General features: G+C 36.1%; 2 protein-coding genes across 2 annotated transcripts; one reads left to right on the top strand and one right to left on the bottom strand.

The window, feature by feature from the left end:
* Window positions 1–287: 287 nt before the first annotated feature.
* Window positions 288–4,408, bottom strand: LOC115456148 (ribosome biogenesis protein WDR12 homolog). The gene is made up of 9 exons (XM_030185060.2): window positions 4,164–4,408; window positions 3,782–4,081; window positions 3,240–3,380; window positions 2,658–2,833; window positions 2,468–2,532; window positions 2,172–2,316; window positions 1,792–1,893; window positions 1,262–1,391; window positions 288–552 (listed from the first exon to the last, which is right to left on the bottom strand). Exons 1-9 carry the CDS (start codon window positions 4,220–4,222, stop codon window positions 408–410), a joined length of 1,263 nt encoding a protein of 420 aa, XP_030040920.1. The 5' UTR covers window positions 4,223–4,408; the 3' UTR covers window positions 288–407.
* A 4,789-nt stretch (window positions 4,409–9,197) lies between these two features.
* LOC115456140 (WD repeat-containing protein 75) lies at window positions 9,198–18,544 on the top strand. Its single transcript, XM_030185054.2, has 11 exons — window positions 9,198–9,582; window positions 9,686–9,893; window positions 10,031–10,323; window positions 11,064–11,254; window positions 11,585–11,749; window positions 12,031–12,218; window positions 12,416–13,171; window positions 13,446–13,587; window positions 13,730–13,872; window positions 14,536–14,724; window positions 18,197–18,544. The coding sequence occupies exons 1-11, from the start codon at window positions 9,476–9,478 to the stop codon at window positions 18,497–18,499; spliced, it is 2,685 nt and encodes an 894-aa protein (XP_030040914.1). The 5' UTR covers window positions 9,198–9,475; the 3' UTR covers window positions 18,500–18,544.
* The last annotated feature ends 393 nt before the right edge of the window (window positions 18,545–18,937 follow it).

Below are 18,937 nucleotides of genomic sequence, written 5' to 3'. Positions count from 1 at the left end.
CTTGGCGGGCTCCACACATAGGTGTTTCGATTCGCAAGCTAAATATATCAGCGCTAGACTAAGGTGATGGCAAACTTTAAAGAATCAATCAGGGGCGTAGCTACCGCTATCAGCCGTATCAGATCAGATGATAGGGGGCCCCCGATCTTTGGAGCCCCTCTTGGCCCATACCTACATCAAACTAAACGGGCTCCCAAAAGTCCGCACTGCCCTGAAGAGCCCCCAACAAATTTAGATATAGGCCTCCTTTATGGCAAGCTATTGGAATCAATACAATAAAACCTAAGTCATTACAATAACATCTTTATTACTATAAAAAAAATCAATATTCCAAAGATGATGAAATAGCATAGTACCATTTTGCTACAAGAACATCATTTGAGAATCAGATTATCCGAAACATATTTTCAGGCGTTTTCTACGGCGTGTTTCGACTTGAAAATTCTAAGTGTGTTATCACTTGAACCACTGATAAGGAGGGATGGGTTCGACCAATCACAGCACAGCACTTTATCTTCGTGACCGCTGAGTTCGTATAGCGGCGTTTTTGGACTGAAAACAGGTAAAAAAAACGATCAAGTACACTGTCTATCATCACATGAGACAACAAGATCAGGGTCTTAATAGGATTTCCCATCACGATGCGATATATCGATACAATACTATTCGATATATCGATATTAAATACGATATATCGATATAAAATATCGTATGAACGTATGGTATTGAATTTTTACAGTATTTTCACAAGACATAATAACTAAAACTGATAAACATATACACTTGGAATATGACATACCATAAACACACTGGTTTATAGAACAAATTCGAAATGTTTTGTTAAGTTAGAGTGTATTCAGATAATTTTAGAAAGTCTTGGTAGTATCACTAAATAATATTGCGCTTAATAAAAGTAATATTATATATAAATATCAAACAGAGTAAGTATCTCAGCTGTCTCAAAGTGAAATTCGTACAACCATTAAATAGCATACGATTCAATTACGATGCTATAAATCAATACAAGAATAATATCGCGTATCGATACAAGCGCTTTCAATTCATTTAGGCCATGTCTTGGATTAACTCAAAGGCTACTACTTTTTTCCTAGTAATACTACTAGTTAATCATATTTTTATAAATACAGCTTCGTACAGATCAAGCTATGAATCGAGAGTTTTGTATCGGGAAAGGATTTTTCCCGCGGGCAAAGCCGCGAGCATGACCTAAAGATTCATAAAAAGCATTTCAAAAGTATACCTTCTAGTCTCCCACAGCTTCACTTGATTGTCATATCCACCGGAGAGGAACAACGTGTCGCGCGTCTTGGACCACCGCACTGACTGCACCCAGCCGGTGTGCGACGTGAATGTCGTCTTTACGATACTTTCTACAATAGAACATTATTTCGGTTTAATTTATTGATTTAATAATAATTATTATTGATTCATACAAACTTTTAATGTAAGGGTGGTCAAAAGCTGACAAATGTATGCGCATACTCGTTTGTAAAGAACATACGCACACAATTTTCACATGCAGTTCATGATCTGCCTTAATGTTATCTCGACAAGACATTAAAAGTAACGTTACTTCAAGGTGCTTACTACAGCAATCAGCAAACTGAAAACGCGCGCGTCTTTCACGAGCTATAACTAGAAACGCGCGAATAGTTGCGGTAGTAGTGCGCAAACTGCACATGCGCAAGGCTTCACAGCATATACGCCATATTGCTTTAAAATCGACAATGCAAAGTCCATTTTGTTCATAATTTTTTTAAGTATTATTACCTGTTGATCTGGGATCGTAGAGTCGTATATGTCTGTCTGCGGAAGCAGTAATAAGGCTGTTGTTTACAGGCGACCAGTCTACGTCGAAAAATGCTTTGTTACCTGAAATAGATTAATGTTTCACATTTCATTTACAATAGTTTTAGCCATTCATTTAATGATAAATATTTTTATGATCATTTACAACAATAAATATTTAAATATTCTATTCTTTACAATTTGACCATCCTTAAATAAAAGCTTAATACCATTTAGCAAGTCTTGTATTTAGATCCATTTGTTTAAGTAAATTCAAACACTGTAACATTATAGCGCTTTTATAATTTAAACACAAGCCCAAGATAGCAATATATTTTTATTACTAATGCTATAATAATGACCTGCAATTTCTTGTTTGATGCCACCAAGTTCACAATCCCAAAGTTTTAACAGATGGTCCCATCCACTTGATACAACTGTGTTGAAGTCCATCCATTGCACACCAGAGACCGCTTCTCTGTGTCCTTTCAATGTAGTCAGCGGTTCCTGTAGAATTTACACTCCGAGTTCAATATTCTATATTTTGGTTGGTAAAAAATATGTCAAATGATTAATTAAAAAATTACTGCTAACTTAAAGAATGTGGTGAATAATTGGATAAGATTATTACATATGTGATTTTAAAATAAAAGCTTACTCTAGTATTTCCATGATCAGGTTTGCTCCTTTTCTTCGCTGGTACATTGTCTTCATCAGATAAACCTAAAAATTATTTAACAATGACATTGAATCTTCAATAGTAGTTAATACATAATAATTTATCTAAATAATAAATTTCTACTATTAGAATAACTAATTTAAATTAATAAATAATTTTTGATACATACTAGTGCTCCAGAGGCATATATTATTGTCCCAACTGCCAGTGGCAAATCTGTTGGCATCCGCTGATACTGACAAACATTCCACTCCTTTCTCATGGCCACGGCATGTGACCACACAGTCAACTGAGTTGCGTGGGACATTCCACACCCAGAGCATCGCTGATTGATCATGCGAGCCACTAAAAGGTATATTATTATTGTTATATTTTGACATTATGTGTAATTATATTGGATATTAATTATTTCCCTTACTTTTCTTGAAAATATCCTACACAATTAGTAAATTAATTTACTTTTAATTTTATTCAAAACTATCCCACAATTTTATGCTTTACTACAGATTCTAACTAACTTAATCAATACTATTGATTATTTAAAAGAAGTTTAAGGTGACAGCACCATATTTTTATTAAAATATTTATTAAGTCATAAGATTGACATAATTTATAATAATATTCTTCCATTTTATATTTGTTTTATAATTTCATAATAGCTTTTAAGTATTTACATTCCAACAAACACAAAGACAAGTAATGTTAACAATATTCAATTAAATTTTTCTATATATAGATGCTTATAACTTACCTAGCAAAGACTGCTTGATCCCCATTAAAGGAAACCCATGACACCGCTTTGACTGGAGATGTGTGTCCAGGGATAGCTAGTTTATGCTGTCCTTTTGTACTCCAAATATGTATACTATTATCGTAAGAACCTGAGAGAATCCTAATAACAATATACAAAAATTTTAAGTTTTTGAAAATTACAAAACCAAATAATGTTCTTCACTTTATTCAACTATTAGATATTAGTCCAGTACTTGGATATTAAATTATCACCTCCTTGATCAAACAAAAGAGTATGTGGAGAGGATGCCATGTTGTATTAATAATAAAATGTGCCCATTACAGAATCCCTAAATTGAAAAGATGATCAAATAACTTGATGCATCTACCTTATTTATCTCTGCACTAATTTAAGGTTGAGTAGGAGAGAATACTTTTGGCATTAAGTCCGCCAATGTACATATTATGTATATAAAGTGCACAGATGAATAAATAACATGACAACAGACATGAGCATTGCAAACTTAAGCAAAAATGGGTAGAAAAAGCTTTTAAACTTACCAATTATTGTGCGTATGTACAGCTGCAACCCAATCATCATGCATCAAACAGTCTTGCGGAGTAGGAGCAGGAAACCTCTCCAAATATTCAATATCCAACGTTTCTTCAGTAGATACGCCTTTTTGCTGCAAATGCTCTGCTAGTGTTGTGCATAGTAATTCTCCGCAAACTAAAAAATCAAATACTACCGCCTTTTCGATCGTAGGCGCGGTTTCTTTGAGTATTGCATTGACCAAGTTATTTAATTCGGCAGACTGGACGCTACTTTGTATGGCATATGGACTATCTGGTACAGCATATCTGAAAATTAATTGTTTTGGTAAGAATAACACGTTGTGAACACGTTTAGATGTGCCGGATGTTAAGAAAACTTAATACTCACTTCTCCTGTTTTGTCACAAATCTGATTTGGAGCTGTGCTTCTGACTGCTCCCCAGCCATTGTGAATGGGTTTTGTAATACTTCCGTTTATTTCAATTGCAAAATACACAACAAATAAAAACACGAACGCTCAACACATTTCACACAGATTTCACAATTTGACATATATGTCTGTTGTCATTGGATTGACAGCTTTCATATTATTATAAATGTTTCAAACAAAGGAAATACTAATTATACTGCCCATTAGTAAATATTTTAGTCATATATTAGACAAATATTTCGCATCGTATTTAAGGTGGTAGCTCAAGGTCCATTTTCATACATTTTGTTTCGGCTTTAATCTGGGTAACTAAACAAGTATTGGCAAGTAAAGAATTTAAATTCACGTCTAGTTAGTGATTAGTTCTCGCAGTTGAAAGAAAAATGTAAAAATAATTAATAATCATGGATATTTCGGCCTTTAAAATTTAATATGACGAAATTTTAAAGGCCGAAATATCCATGATTATTAATTATTTTACATTTTCTCAANTGCGAGAACTAATCACTAACTAGACGTGAATTTAAATTCTTTACTTTGCAATACTTGTTTAGTTACCCAGATTAAAGCCGAAACAAAATGTATGAAAATGGACCTTGAGCTACCACCTTAACTCGTGTGTGTAGTTCTTTCATACAAAATATATATAGTGTTTTTTACCTCATATTAAAGTTTCCGGTATTTTTAAATTCATGGTGGATTTGGAAAGACAACAGGAGGGAAGAAATAATTGAATAGCAAAACACTTTGTATTAGATTTGTAAAAACAAAATATTAGATATAAAATCGGTGTTCTGATTTTATCGTCGCGTCATGCTCTAGGTTGATTTGTAGAAAATTTTTCTCGAAAACTAATTTTTGGGGATTTTATCACACAGTTTTAAAACAAAATAGACATCAGCCGGCCTAGCATGCGCATCACGAGATATCTCGAGAACGAGAGTAGACAAATTGTCGATGTCGATTAATATCTCGTTTTCTCTAACATGCGCACCACGATCGACAAATTCCTCGTTGAAGACATAAGTTTACTCGTGAAGACAAACCGATGTTGCCCATTGAAATATATATTCTAAACATTTTATTTTCTAATATAGCTACAATGGTTTTAGTTCATTCAATTTTTATAGATCTATGATCCAATTAGGTTTTTTTGACGTTTAATGTGACAGTTTATGTCATAACAAAGAGCATAATATAAATAAAAAACGTAAATAAGTAAACAAATTCAAAATTAATAATAATGTTGTACAATATAATAAGGATTCTAACACAAAATAACAGCTCCGCCCTATTTTGGAGTACGAAGTAACAAGACATAAATCAAATAAAATCTAATAAGACAATTATTTGTACGAATATATGGTGCCCAAGCCGGACTTTACCTCGGGTGACTACGCCCCGCCGTGAGAACGATGTACCATAATGCCTAATGGAATCAGTAGTACAATCGGGAAGGAGATGGCTGTGGCTTTGGGCCTCACAAAATACCCAATTGATGTAAGTATAGTGAAACAATAACCTTATTAACCCTTAATTTGGCAGAGAATCGATTTATCTTATTTTATGAAATAACATAAAAATCTGAAGTTATGTATTAAAAATAAGTTTAGGAAAAATAGAAAAAAAAATATAACATTTACAGGTTTTCAGGAAACCAATGTTCATCACAATGAACACTGCGAAATCCTTAAAGAACAAAAACTGCTTTTTTATGTTCACCGTGGTAAACATTGCCAAATTAGTGTTGTTTTTAAAGGTGAAATAAAAAACTTTTTTAATCAATAATTTAAATTATTTATTATGCAAATGTAAAAAACCAATTACGAGAAGTTTATCCTGTTATGAAACAGAGCTTTAAATTGCATTTAATGCAATGAACAGTTGTATTTATTTGAGAAAACTCACATCGCGCCATGTCTTTTTTTTATACTCGGAAAATGTCCTGTCTTATCATATCGTACGAGGATTGTAGGTCTGGCTGATCTTGGTTTTATAATCTTGCATTCCTGTACTTGTTGGCGAGAATTTGATCTATATTTCTTTGTCAAACATATATAAATCACATAACGAAAATTTTTAAATGACCTTTTTTTCCTCAATTCCTAAAACAGTTACGTTTATTCAATAGACAAGCATTATTTATGTATATATCTAGTAACTAATCAAATATGGCAATATACCACCATCTAGTCTTAAATGGTAGTCTATATAATGATATTAACATATCAGCCAGCTCTACATCCCCCATGTATTTGTTATGCTCGTGAAAATTTTTCGGACAATCAACCTCTACCTTTTGTTTCTGCTATTTACAATATCTTTTTATTTTCCCCTCAGGATCAGATCCAACAAATGAGCTTATAAGAGTCACTGGTTTATTATCATTCCATTGTACTATAACTAATTAGTCTGTTAGTACAGGATTTATCACTAGTGTCGGAAAGTGCATGCTTACCAGGAACAAGTGGCAATATTCTATCCATGCAACCTTGTATTTTATGTTGTTAACAAGCAGAAAAAACACAAACCAAACAAAAACCCACCACATGAAAACGAACTATTTATTCATAAAAGCTCATCCCTAATTTAGCAATGTTCATCACAGTGAACATGTTAAATTGAAAAAAAAATTGCGAGTATTTGGCAATGTTCACTGTAATGAACAAACAGGTTTGCCGGTAAAAATGTTACTAAAATAGTATAATTCTACACGAAAAACATACCAAATCGAGGTACAGAAATTGATTAATAAATCAAATGCATGGAAAAGTTAGGATAGTTATGTATACCATGTAAAATATAAAAATTTACCTTGCGAAATATTGAGTGCCCGCGTCTACCCGACATCTTAACTAGATAATCACAAGTAAGCTATTATGCCACTTGTAGAATTATATTTTCTAGTATCAAGATGCTTTAAACTTACTATACGTAAAATAAAAATAAGGGGAATGTAGAAAACAGTCGTTCAATTTTTTTTTTTCGTGAATGTATATCACAGTGAACAATACCAAATTAAGGGTTAACAAAACACCAATGTTGTAAGTTGAACTTTGCAGCCACAAAGCTCAAGTTTGTTCTTATTCGATGGTAATTGATGTTATTTAGTATTAGTGTTTATTAAAATATGAAGTAAGTATATATTTTCTTTTTGTTTTAGTTCCGTGAATCAAGTCCCTCTACATTCATTGGAATGTCCCCAGCCCAGCAGTCAACACCATGTTGAAGAGCTTACCAAATACTACTCCCAAAAAGTTTTTAGTTGCTCGGTTTGAACTTAATACTTTAATGAAAATATGTATTTTTATAACCAGTTTTTTGTAAATAAACTACCTTTTTAAATACTTAATATCATGTATATATATTTTGTTAGGTATCTTTATTTATACACTAGATAAAACATCTGTATGTTAGGAAATTTGGTTCTGTTCTGTTGTGTTCTTGTTCTGTTGGTTTAGGAAATTAATAATATAAGTAAACTGCAGCAATTACTTGAGAATGCAATTTCTGTTTCTTGTAAGTGTTCATAGTATTTCATTACAGTAATTGTAGGAAATATGTGTTATAACAAGTTATTATGAAATATTCTATTGTTGCCTAAATTTGTGTAGAAGATTCTGTTGTAATAATGAAAACTATCTTGATATTTAAAATGTGAATATAATAAAATATACATTATTTACATAGGAAAATATCTATTTATTATAATTGAGGTCATCCTGCTTGTGAGACACTTGCAGGTACTGATAATTGTACAGGTTCTTCTCACATATGATGATCATTTATAATAGTTTCCTCCATTGGAACACTGTAACATAAAATACTGCATTACCTACAGTTACTTAACAATAGTAATATAATGTGAAGTTGTACCAGGGGTAAAATAATATAGTCAAACAACAATTTGAAACAGTGTATAACCAATATATCCATTATTGTTAAGTCCATCAGTATACAATCAGTGTAAATGAAGTTTTTAATAAAGAAATAAAGCAAGATATTGTTTGTTTATATTGCTAAGTTGCATAGTAATAGTATCTTCTCCGATACCTGGCATTCACATTAAGAGTTTTGCTGTTTGAATCCCTAATGTGACATTTTTTTGGTAACATATAGGTACTAGTTTTGCAAAACATAATGGTAAAACAAGTTACTCATTTGTATTTGTAGTATTAAAATAAACAAAATTAAAACTGCAATTAATCTGATTAAATAGCTCTTATTACCTCATTAGTTGGCACACTAATTTCATTTTTATGAAAGGTAACTCGCTATGTATTAATTGTGAAGATATTTCTCAAAGTACATTCATTTTTTATTTCTATTAACTCTAATAATTAATTAATAGTACATTACCAGTTGAACCTTGGTGTCACAGGCATCCTTCCTCATTTTTGATATTGTGCACTTTGTGGCTCATTAGGAGGTAATATTTTTATATGGGTACAATCTAAGAGCCCTAACATACCTTGCACGTAAAATTCACGAGTCTCACCTAAAAAAATTAAAAATGATTCCATTATCTATAAATCAAAATACTTCAATTGATATTAAACTCAACTACTTATGTAATTAAGTATGTAATAAATATATTCAATTACCTTTAAACGGACGGCTATGCCTTTGGCCTGAGACTCCAAATCGGGAGCAAACTTTTCTTTAATATACAATGCCATTCGTTTTGTAGCAAAGGGATATCATAAATCAATTAAGTATAATATGTCTTCTTTCCACTTTACACGCCTCTCGTTTGTCGTATATCGATATTATTTTACTATAGTAAGATACCACCATCGCGTTTTAACGAATAAATTAAATTGATAATTTTCTCGGTTTATCTCTTCGTACAATTTCAAAGAAGACAAATATCTCGTTTACGTGTGTCAAAAAACGATAAAATTATTTGCTCATGTTAGGGTTTGTAGACAAAAATACCACAGATTAATAAAACATTAATTTTTCTCTACTTTTCTCGTGACAAGTCGAGAAAATTAGCGCGCATGTTAGTGTCGGTAGACATATAGAGATAAACGACAAAATCACGAGAAAAAGTGTCGACAAAATTTTGTCGTCGTGCGCATGCTAGGCCGGCTGGCACCAAATACTGTGTCGAAGTTTGAAGATATAACATGTATCCATGGTTTTAAATAAGTAAAAAAAAAGTTTGAGGTTATATCTAATGTCATTACAAAATCATGCTGTGTTGTTTATAAAGTGAAATGTGGAAAAACTTAAACATTTAAGTGAACATTAATTAAGTTACCAATATGGTTGTAAAAGTGGATAATACGATTAAAACACCAAAATACAGTTTACATAGAAAAGCTGGTAGAAATATTATTGAACGACGGCCTATATTTTCACCGGACGGCGAGTATGTAAAATTAAGTTGTTGAAAAACATAAAACTTTGAATTGAAATTCGTGTCATATACAGTTTAATTGCTGTTGATAGTCTATAGATACTCGTGGTTTCAGATCCCTGGCAGTGATTGCAGAAAATGTAGTTCGTGTATACAACGTTCGCACCGGAGATCTAGTTAGGACATTAGAAACACAAAGCAATGTAGAAGAACTGGTAGCTATTGAATTTCCCGAAAACGAGAACTATGACTTATATGGATGTTCATCACACGGCTGTGTTACTATTTGGACATGGGAAACAGGGGCTGTCATTAGAGAAGTTGTAAGCATTTTAGTTTTATTATCAAAAAACAATTTTATTGTATGCAATACTATATTTTATCTACTAATTTAAAATCGATTTAGATATGTAATTAATTGTACAATATTTATTTATGATTATTTTTTGAATACTTTCAGAATCTCCGTATTCCATCTAAAACAAAAATATTAACATACAACCTGATCAACAATAATGAATGCTTCATCACAGCTGCTGGTGGTCCAACATTCACTAAAACATTGCATGTTGCTGCATATTCTGTTAAAACAGGGGACCTGTTACATGTATATGAAAATTTTGCACTGTGGAATACAAACTCATTGGTAAAAGTCTCCCTTGGATGGTGCAATGGTGATAGATATGCTGCAATCATTAATGGAACGAAATTTTTATACATTCAAAGTATACATCAGCCACATTTGATGTCTATGTAAGTTTTGCTTCAATCCTATTATTAGGTATATTTATAGATATGTGATGGATTTTGGACTAAGATTGCTATTGAATAAAATTATCTTATGATACAATTATCAAATTTGCAACCTCATGTAGGACTTCAGTATTGGAGAGTTTTTAGGTAATAAATATATTATGTTTAGAACTATTTGGCTTCATAATGATTTCTTATGTTTAAGCGAATGTTAGACATTAAAATATTAAAACTGCAATAAAATCCGTAAATAGTTTAATTTAAATATTTGGCTTCATTTATTAAGACGGGTCATCTGGCTTACCTCAATCCTTCTCAGGACTATCAATACTCTAGGTCTTTTTTTGATAATGATTTCTTATGTTTATGCGAATGTTAGACATTTAAATTAAACTATTTTACAGATTTTATCGCAGTTTTAATATTTTACTTTTCTCTCGACGTTTCAAACACTTTGCAGCCCTCATGGTCACAAGGGGGACAGTCAGTTAATTTAAATATCTTTTTTTGAATTTTATTGAAATAAAAATATTTTTTTGAGTTTTCTATATTACAATTTTCTCGAATATTTCGAAGACTGCAGCCGTCATGGTCAGTGGGGTTCTGAGAAGTTATTCGTCCGGAAAGTCAAAGTTACAATATCTACCTATATTTGACAATTATACAAAATAGTTTTCTTCAATGACTAACATTTGCATAAACAAGGAATCATTATGAATTAAAATATTTCCAAATTACAGAATTCATAATCAAAACGATCTTCGGATAATAGCAGTAGCCGCGCATCATAGTGAAAGTTCTGTAGCTATCACAGATACACTTGGCCGTGTCACAATCATTAGGGGGAACTTGTATGACAGACGAACATTAGCCAGGGAAGTGATGCATTGGCATAGTTTGCCGCCTCTTGCTGTCTGTTTTTCAGTTCAAGGTAAAAATGACAACTAAATACAGTACTTTGAGTACATATTATAAAAGTATTTTCTACAGGCACAACAAAATTACCCCACTACATCTAATGGTAAACGAAAGTCAAGAAAATTGACCAGGACTAAGATGTTATAAGATCTCACACCAGTTGATGCCAACCAGCCTGGTTTTATAGTTTAAAATTATTTAACATAACTATCGCCTCCCATAAGACTCATGTAAAATAAATACAATTCTTACATTTACCTGTCTCCTAAATAATGTACAGGGTGCTTCTATTATAAAATTATATTTTTTTTTTAGTGTGCCTAACTTTGTTAAATATTTTTAGGGAGTTACTTATATTCTGGCGGAATGGAGACAGTATTAGTGAAATGGACTGTAGGCAGTTTGGCTTTCAAAGCTAACGAGAAGGCTTTTATACCTCGTCTGCCGGGCCATATAAGGTATATAACAGCAAACAACATTCATGTTGCAATAACACTATCTAACAACTGTAAGTATTTAATAGTGAGTTAGTATCCTATATTTTTAGCAAACAAAAGTTGTAGTACTATTTGTTATTAATTCAGTTTGTCGTAATTTGCACAATAACTTATTGACATATTATGTTGGTGATATTTTTCTTGAACATAATAAATCCATCACATATATTCTCTAAAATAGTTTATTTGTATTGATTGGGAATAATGCATTTTTCAAGATTTTGTACAACTTTAGTTGTCATTTTCTGGTCTACAAACTTTTCAATCAACTAATCCGTACAATAATTTTCAGCGGTGGTGCTAGCAAACGCACAGATGCGCGTAACGTGCACTATATTGGAGAGTGGGGGCATGTCTCCAATGGCTCGTGCCGTCGGCTCATCTCTCTTATACCACAATCAGTTTGAAGCTCTGCTCATGAACGGACGCACTGGTCATTTGCAACTGTACTCTACTAATACCAATAAAGTTTTGTATAATGTGAGTAATTTGGTTCCTAGTCGTCATGAAAATTGGAAAAGAACAAAAAAATTTATCTTAAAAAAAAATGTGAACAATATATAGAAAATTAATACTACATGCATATATTATTGTTCTTATTCTTAATAAAACTATCCTAAACAAGTGTCCTAATATGCCCTACTAAAAAATGTATAATATGGATTTCTCGATTTTAGATTGATATAACGGGAATCAATCCCATGCAAGGAGAAAGATGGAACCTACTTCCCCTCGATATGGAGGTGACATGTGCCACCATCAGTCTCAATGGTTATTGGCTGGTCACTTCTGAGTATAGAAACGACGGCGTCATGTACCCTGAAGAGAAACTAAAGTTTTGGTTAACCCAGAGTGGGAGCAAAGATATGCCATTCAAGCTGAACACGTGCGTCAATCTTTCTCATGGAGGATGCAGAGTTGTGTCTTTAGCACTTAACAGTAAGGGTGATTTTTGCGTATCAGCAGGCACAGATCAAAAGTTTAGGATATGGAAGCGAGAACAAGCCGGCAGGAAGTCCTCTTGGTCTTGTCACACCGCTTGCTATTATTCATCAGGTATCACACAATCATTATCACATGGTGTCCTAAATAACTACAAAATGGGTGAGTTATACAAGGCAGAGGACTTTCAAAAGTCGCCTCATTTGAGAGAGTTGAAACGGAATGATATAATTAAGAAAATATTGAATGTTCATAAAGAACATTCTTTGATTGATGGTGATATGATTTGGTCGGGCATGACCCGAGATAAAGAGAATGATATGGGCGGTGTCGCGATTTCTAAAGACGGTTCGTTGATTGCTGCGTGGTTTGGTTGCAAGCTCACACTTTGGGACACACACTTGTGTAATCTACGGACTGCACTGTCTCATCCCGCGTTACGACCTAAAGGTGTCCATGTGAAGTTTGGGAATCAAGACGCAGCGCATTATGTAAGTATTGTATTAAAAATATGCTTTGTTGTTACTCAGCGTCGCTGTCCTTTTATTACAACCTTTATAAGCTTCATAATTTTATAATTAGGGGAGATGTTTCAATGTGAAGTGACACTTCCAAGGTAGCTATTGCCTCATCTTTTAGTTAAGTGGATTATTAGATTCAGTTGAAATAAAAAATTATATTACTAGACCCCCTTACCCATTTTTTACATAAAAATACATATATCTAACAGGAAATAAGATTTAATATATATGAACTTGTCGACAGTTGGTGTGCACAACGGAAACTTGTTTGGCAGTTTGGAGTCTATTATCTCTAACCGTGAAGTGGCTGGTCCAAATCAACCCCACATGTCTGACCAGTGACTGGCTCACTAACAAAATGGCGGTGGTCACTTCGAATAATGACGGTAAGTATTGTTAACAATGAAAAAGTCTATAATATAATATAGGATAGTTTATTATGTCGTATGCTTAGACATTTGCAAATAAAAACTTATATTTACTTAATTTAAACAAGTTGACTATAATTATTAATTGTATTCTTTGCAGTGTATGTGTTTTCTCCACAAAGCTCAAAACCTAGTCTGGTAGAGAAACAGGTCTTATCCCCAAAAACGGGAGTGTTCAAACAGATCACATTCGGCGCACCTTCGGGAAATGACGTCAGACTATATCTACTCAGAAATGACGCCGTGAGTATTGTATTGTTTAAAAAACCACTAGTTTTTTATACAAAGTATACAGTTGTAACTTAATCAGAAATAGATTTTTTTTTTATTTCATTTGATTTCTATAATTATGACCCACTTATTCCAGTGTAGTTAAGAGTTAAAGATAAAGAAATACTAGCTAGCATCAATAAAAAAAGTGAAAATAAAAAAATACAACTAAAATTGAATGTTGGCTCCTAGGAAATACACCATAAATTGGTGAAATTAAATTATTTAACGGTTCAAACCGGTAACACTATATAGAATATTTCGCCAGTTATGCTGGGTGTCATGTAATAGGGAGCAAGGCACCATTTAACCACAGCAAACAACTAAAATCAAGCTACTATGCATCCAGGAGATGAATGTCTGCAAGTTCAAATCCTAAGTTCAAATCCTTTGATTATTCTAAAATAATGTGTGTATTATTTGTGAATTATCACTTGCTTTAACGGTGAAGGAAAACATCGAGAGGAAACCTGCATTCCTGAGAAGTTTTCTATAGGAATTTTCAGGGCATGTGAAGTCTACCAATCCGCACTAGACCAACATAGTAGACTAAGGCCTAACCACTCTCAATAGTATAGGAGGCCCTTGCCCCACAGTGGGATATAATACAGGGCTGATATTTATATATGCATCCAGGAAATCTACTGCATAGAGCCAGAGCAAACTGAAGAAGGCAAGTTGGAAGTGATATCGGAGCGCAAGTCGGTGTCGTCCAAGTTCAGCGCGCTGGTGGCGGAGCAGCACGCGTCGGCCGTGCGCGCCGCCGCGCCCGGACACACCGACACGCCCGACCTACACGCACTCACCAACGCCGCCAAGGCACAGGTAGGATCATTGCTCCTATGTAGCTGGTCGCGGAGCAGCACGCGTCGGACACACCGACGCGCCCGACCTACACGCACTCACCAACGCCGCCAAGGCACAGGTAGGATCATTGCTCCTATGTAGCTGGTCGCGGAGCAGCACGCGTCGGACACACCGACGCGCCCGACCTACACGCACTCACCAACGCCGCCAAGGCACAGGTAGGATCATTGCTCCTATGTAGCTGGTCGCGGAGCAGCACGCGTCGGACACACCGACGCGCCCGACCTACACGCACTCACCAACGCCGCCAAGGCACAGGTAGGATCATTGCTCCTATGTAGCTGGTCGCGGAGCAGCACGCGTCGGACACACCGACGCGCCCGACCTACACGCACTCACCAACGCCGCCAAGGCACAGGTAGGATCATTGCTCCTATGTAGCTGGTCGCGGAGCAGCACGCGTCGGACACACCGACGCGCCCGACCTACACGCACTCACCAACGCCGCCAAGGCACAGGTAGGATCATTGCTCCTATGTAGCTGGTCGCGGAGCAGCACGCGTCGGACACACCGACGCGCCCGACCTACACGCACTCACCAACGCCGCCAAGGCACAGGTAGGATCATTGCTCCTATGTAGCTGGTCGCGGAGCAGCACGCGTCGGACACACCGACGCGCCCGACCTACACGCACTCACCAACGCCGCCAAGGCACAGGTAGGATCATTGCTCCTATGTAGCTGGTCGCGGAGCAGCACGCGTCGGACACACCGACGCGCCCGACCTACACGCACTCACCAACGCCGCCAAGGCACAGGTAGGATCATTGCTCCTATGTAGCTGGTCGCGGAGCAGCACGCGTCGGACACACCGACGCGCCCGACCTACACGCACTCACCAACGCCGCCAAGGCACAGTTAGGATCATTGCTCCTATGTAGCTGGTCGCGGAGCAGCACGCGTCGGACACACCGACGCACCCGACCTACACGCACTCACCAACGCCGCCAAGGCACAGGTAGGATCATTGCTCCTATGTAGCTGGTCGCGGAGCAGCACGCGTCGGACACACCGACGCGCCCGACCTACACGCACTCACCAACGCCGCCAAGGCACAGTTAGGATCATTGCTCCTATGTAGCTGGTCGCGGAGCAGCACGCGTCGGACACACCGACGCGCCCGACCTACACGCACTCACCAACGCCGCCAAGGCACAGGTAGGATCATTGCTCCTATGTAGCTGGTCGCGAAGCAGCACGCGTCGGACACACCGACGCGCCCGACCTACACGCACTCACCAACGCCGCCAAGGCACAGGTAGGATCATTGCTCCTATGTAGCTGGTCGCGAAGCAGCACGCGTCGGACACACCGACACGCCCGACCTACACGCACTCACCAACGCCGCCAAGGCACAGGTAGGATCATTGCTCCTATGTAGCTGGTCGCGGAGCAGCACGCGTCGGACACACCGACGCGCCCGACCTACACGCACTCACCAACGCCGCCAAGGCACAGTTAGGATCATTGCTCCTATGTAGCTGGTCGCGGAGCAGCACGCGTCGGACACACCGACGCACCCGACCTACACGCACTCACCAACGCCGCCAAGGCACAGGTAGGATCATTGCTCCTATGTAGCTGGTCGCGGAGCAGCACGCGTCGGACACACCGACGCGCCCGACCTACACGCACTCACCAACGCCGCCAAGGCACAGGTAGGATCATTGCTCCTATGTAGCTGGTCGCGAAGCAGCACGCGTCGGACACACCGACGCGCCCGACCTACACGCACTCACCAACGCCGCCAAGGCACAGGTAGGATCATTGCTCCTATGTAGCTGGTCGCGAAGCAGCACGCGTCGGACACACCGACACGCCCGACCTACACGCACTCACCAACGCCGCCAAGGCACAGGTAGGATCATTGCTCCTATGTAGCTGGTCGCGGAGCAGCACGCGTCGGACACACCGACGCGCCCGACCTACACGCACTCACCAACGCCGCCAAGGCACAGGTTAGATCGTTGCTCCTATGTTGTGTGCTGGTTAAAGAGTAGATAGTATGGGGTAAAGGAACACAATGTTGGCACGCTCATATTAGCTCTTTAGACTCTTGAATATAATAATATTAGTAGTATATTTTTTTAGATGTAAATTTGTCAGTAGCTTTAATAATTATCTACAAAAAAATGGCAAGCAATTGGTAACTTTATTATAGTTAAAAAGTAAACGGTGACAATATATATAAGTACTAACATGCAGTTTATTTACCCTATTATTACTTTTACACTGATCTAGATCGTTGAAAAAGCTAGTTCCGACAAATCAAGTTCCGCGGTTGGCTTTTGTAAATTCAGTAAGAGTAAAACCGTTTATAGTAGAAAAGTAACGTATCGTTGATCAGCATTATTTTAGGACTAAATTCTTTTTACTATCAATAAAATAATGGACCATCCCATTATGGTCAGATATAGGTATTACAATTTACTGCCAACAGTCCTTATTGGACATCAATGTAAACTCTACATTGTAAAGACGCACCAAACTGTAATGCATATTGCAAAAACGATGTGGTATGTTGAATGGCCTGATGTTAACCTCCACTGAGGTTCCAATTTCGATCTAAAATATAACTAAATTGTTAGAATGTATACGAAAAAGTACCTTGATACGCTTGATGACGTGACATAATGAAATCTGGTTTGATGTCATTGTTCCTTTCCTAATTAAATAAAATGTAAATCAGCTTCTAATTATGAATAAGTTGCCCCTTTTTTTGTTCTGAATCAACATATTTACAAACGTATTTGTTTTTTAAAAATGCCGTAACACTACATTTTTTGTAATTATCGACTTTCGACAAAGTCATTGTGAAGTTCGGTCAGTTGAAAAGCAAAAAGTCTCCACCCTCGTGACTGCATTGTTTATAATGTAATTCACACAAGCGATAAATAGCTTTGCTATTTTTCTATTTTATGATTTGAAATGTAATTATTTGTATAACGATATTGCGATTTCAAAGTACCGTTTACAAAAACGCAAATGAATTTGCGCAATATTATCCGCTTCGTTGTGATAACTGGCGAATGATAGGCATGAAAGGGTGCAATGGCATCATGGGCTTCTGAGCCATTATCGTTGGTTACATTTTTATCACTCCTATCAATATAAGGTTTACAAAACAAATATCTGATTGATACAATCATGTCGACGATCAAATCCCTTATAAAAAAAAACCTAAATAAATTAAATGGAGTTAAAAAAGGTCACTTGCCTCCAAGGAGCAACAAAATTGAAGTTTTTATGTGATAAAAAAGGAGAACACTACAAAAAAAAAATTTTTGTTCTTAATTTTCAAGTTTTCGCGAATGGACTGAATAATACATAGTATTACGTTCTTAAAATCTAATAATTTAATATTACATAACCAAAACAACTTTATGTTATTTATAACAGATAAATATTGAAGTAATTATCGCAATTGCAGATCTCGCAAGCCGCGCCACACATGGTTCCCTCGGTGAGTCTACTCTGTACGTCGTTCTTGCAAGAACTATCTGGACACCAACAGACCGCAGAAGACAACGAATCGGAAACAGATGACAAAATGGAAGTGGATTCTAGTGACGATGAAGATGCTGATATTGAAAAATTAAATGGACCTTACCCTCCAAAAGCAACCGATCTATGGACTCCAAATTATGAAGCAGTAAAGGAAAAGAAACTGAACAAAATCATGCATGAACCGTTCCTAGATTTACATTCAACTAGTTCGTTGTTTGGAGTGTAAAATTATTTTTGTAAAAAATAAATATGACTAATATTTTTAACTGTTTATTGTTATTTATTCTTTTATTATCTTTAACAAATACAACATAGTTTGGTGATAAACCAATACAAATATAAAACTAAAAGAATATTAACTACCAGCCTGGGTCGGCGTAAATGTTATTATCTTCAAAAATCAATTTGTATATCCATTGAAATAAATCTAATGTACGAGAAGGCTTAAAAATCTTGAAACGTAGTGTGAGCATAAAAATTAAACAAATTTATAACAAAAAAGCCATATAGTAGTTTTATTTGAAAGTCAAACATTCGCGTTAACATAAAAACGATTTTGTATGTTATTGGTTCTGTTTATCGAGACGAATGTTTTATGCTTCTATCGGTACATCATTATTTAAATACTATTATCAGGTGCGTTCACAGCTACAATTATCTCTCG

The sequence above is a fragment of the Manduca sexta genome, chromosome 14 (assembly GCF_014839805.1).
Source record: "Manduca sexta isolate Smith_Timp_Sample1 chromosome 14, JHU_Msex_v1.0, whole genome shotgun sequence".
NCBI classification, from domain to species: Eukaryota; Metazoa; Arthropoda; class Insecta; order Lepidoptera; family Sphingidae; genus Manduca; species Manduca sexta.
The sequence above is the reverse complement of the archived record's forward strand: the minus strand, read 5'-3'. Positions and strand labels throughout refer to the sequence as shown.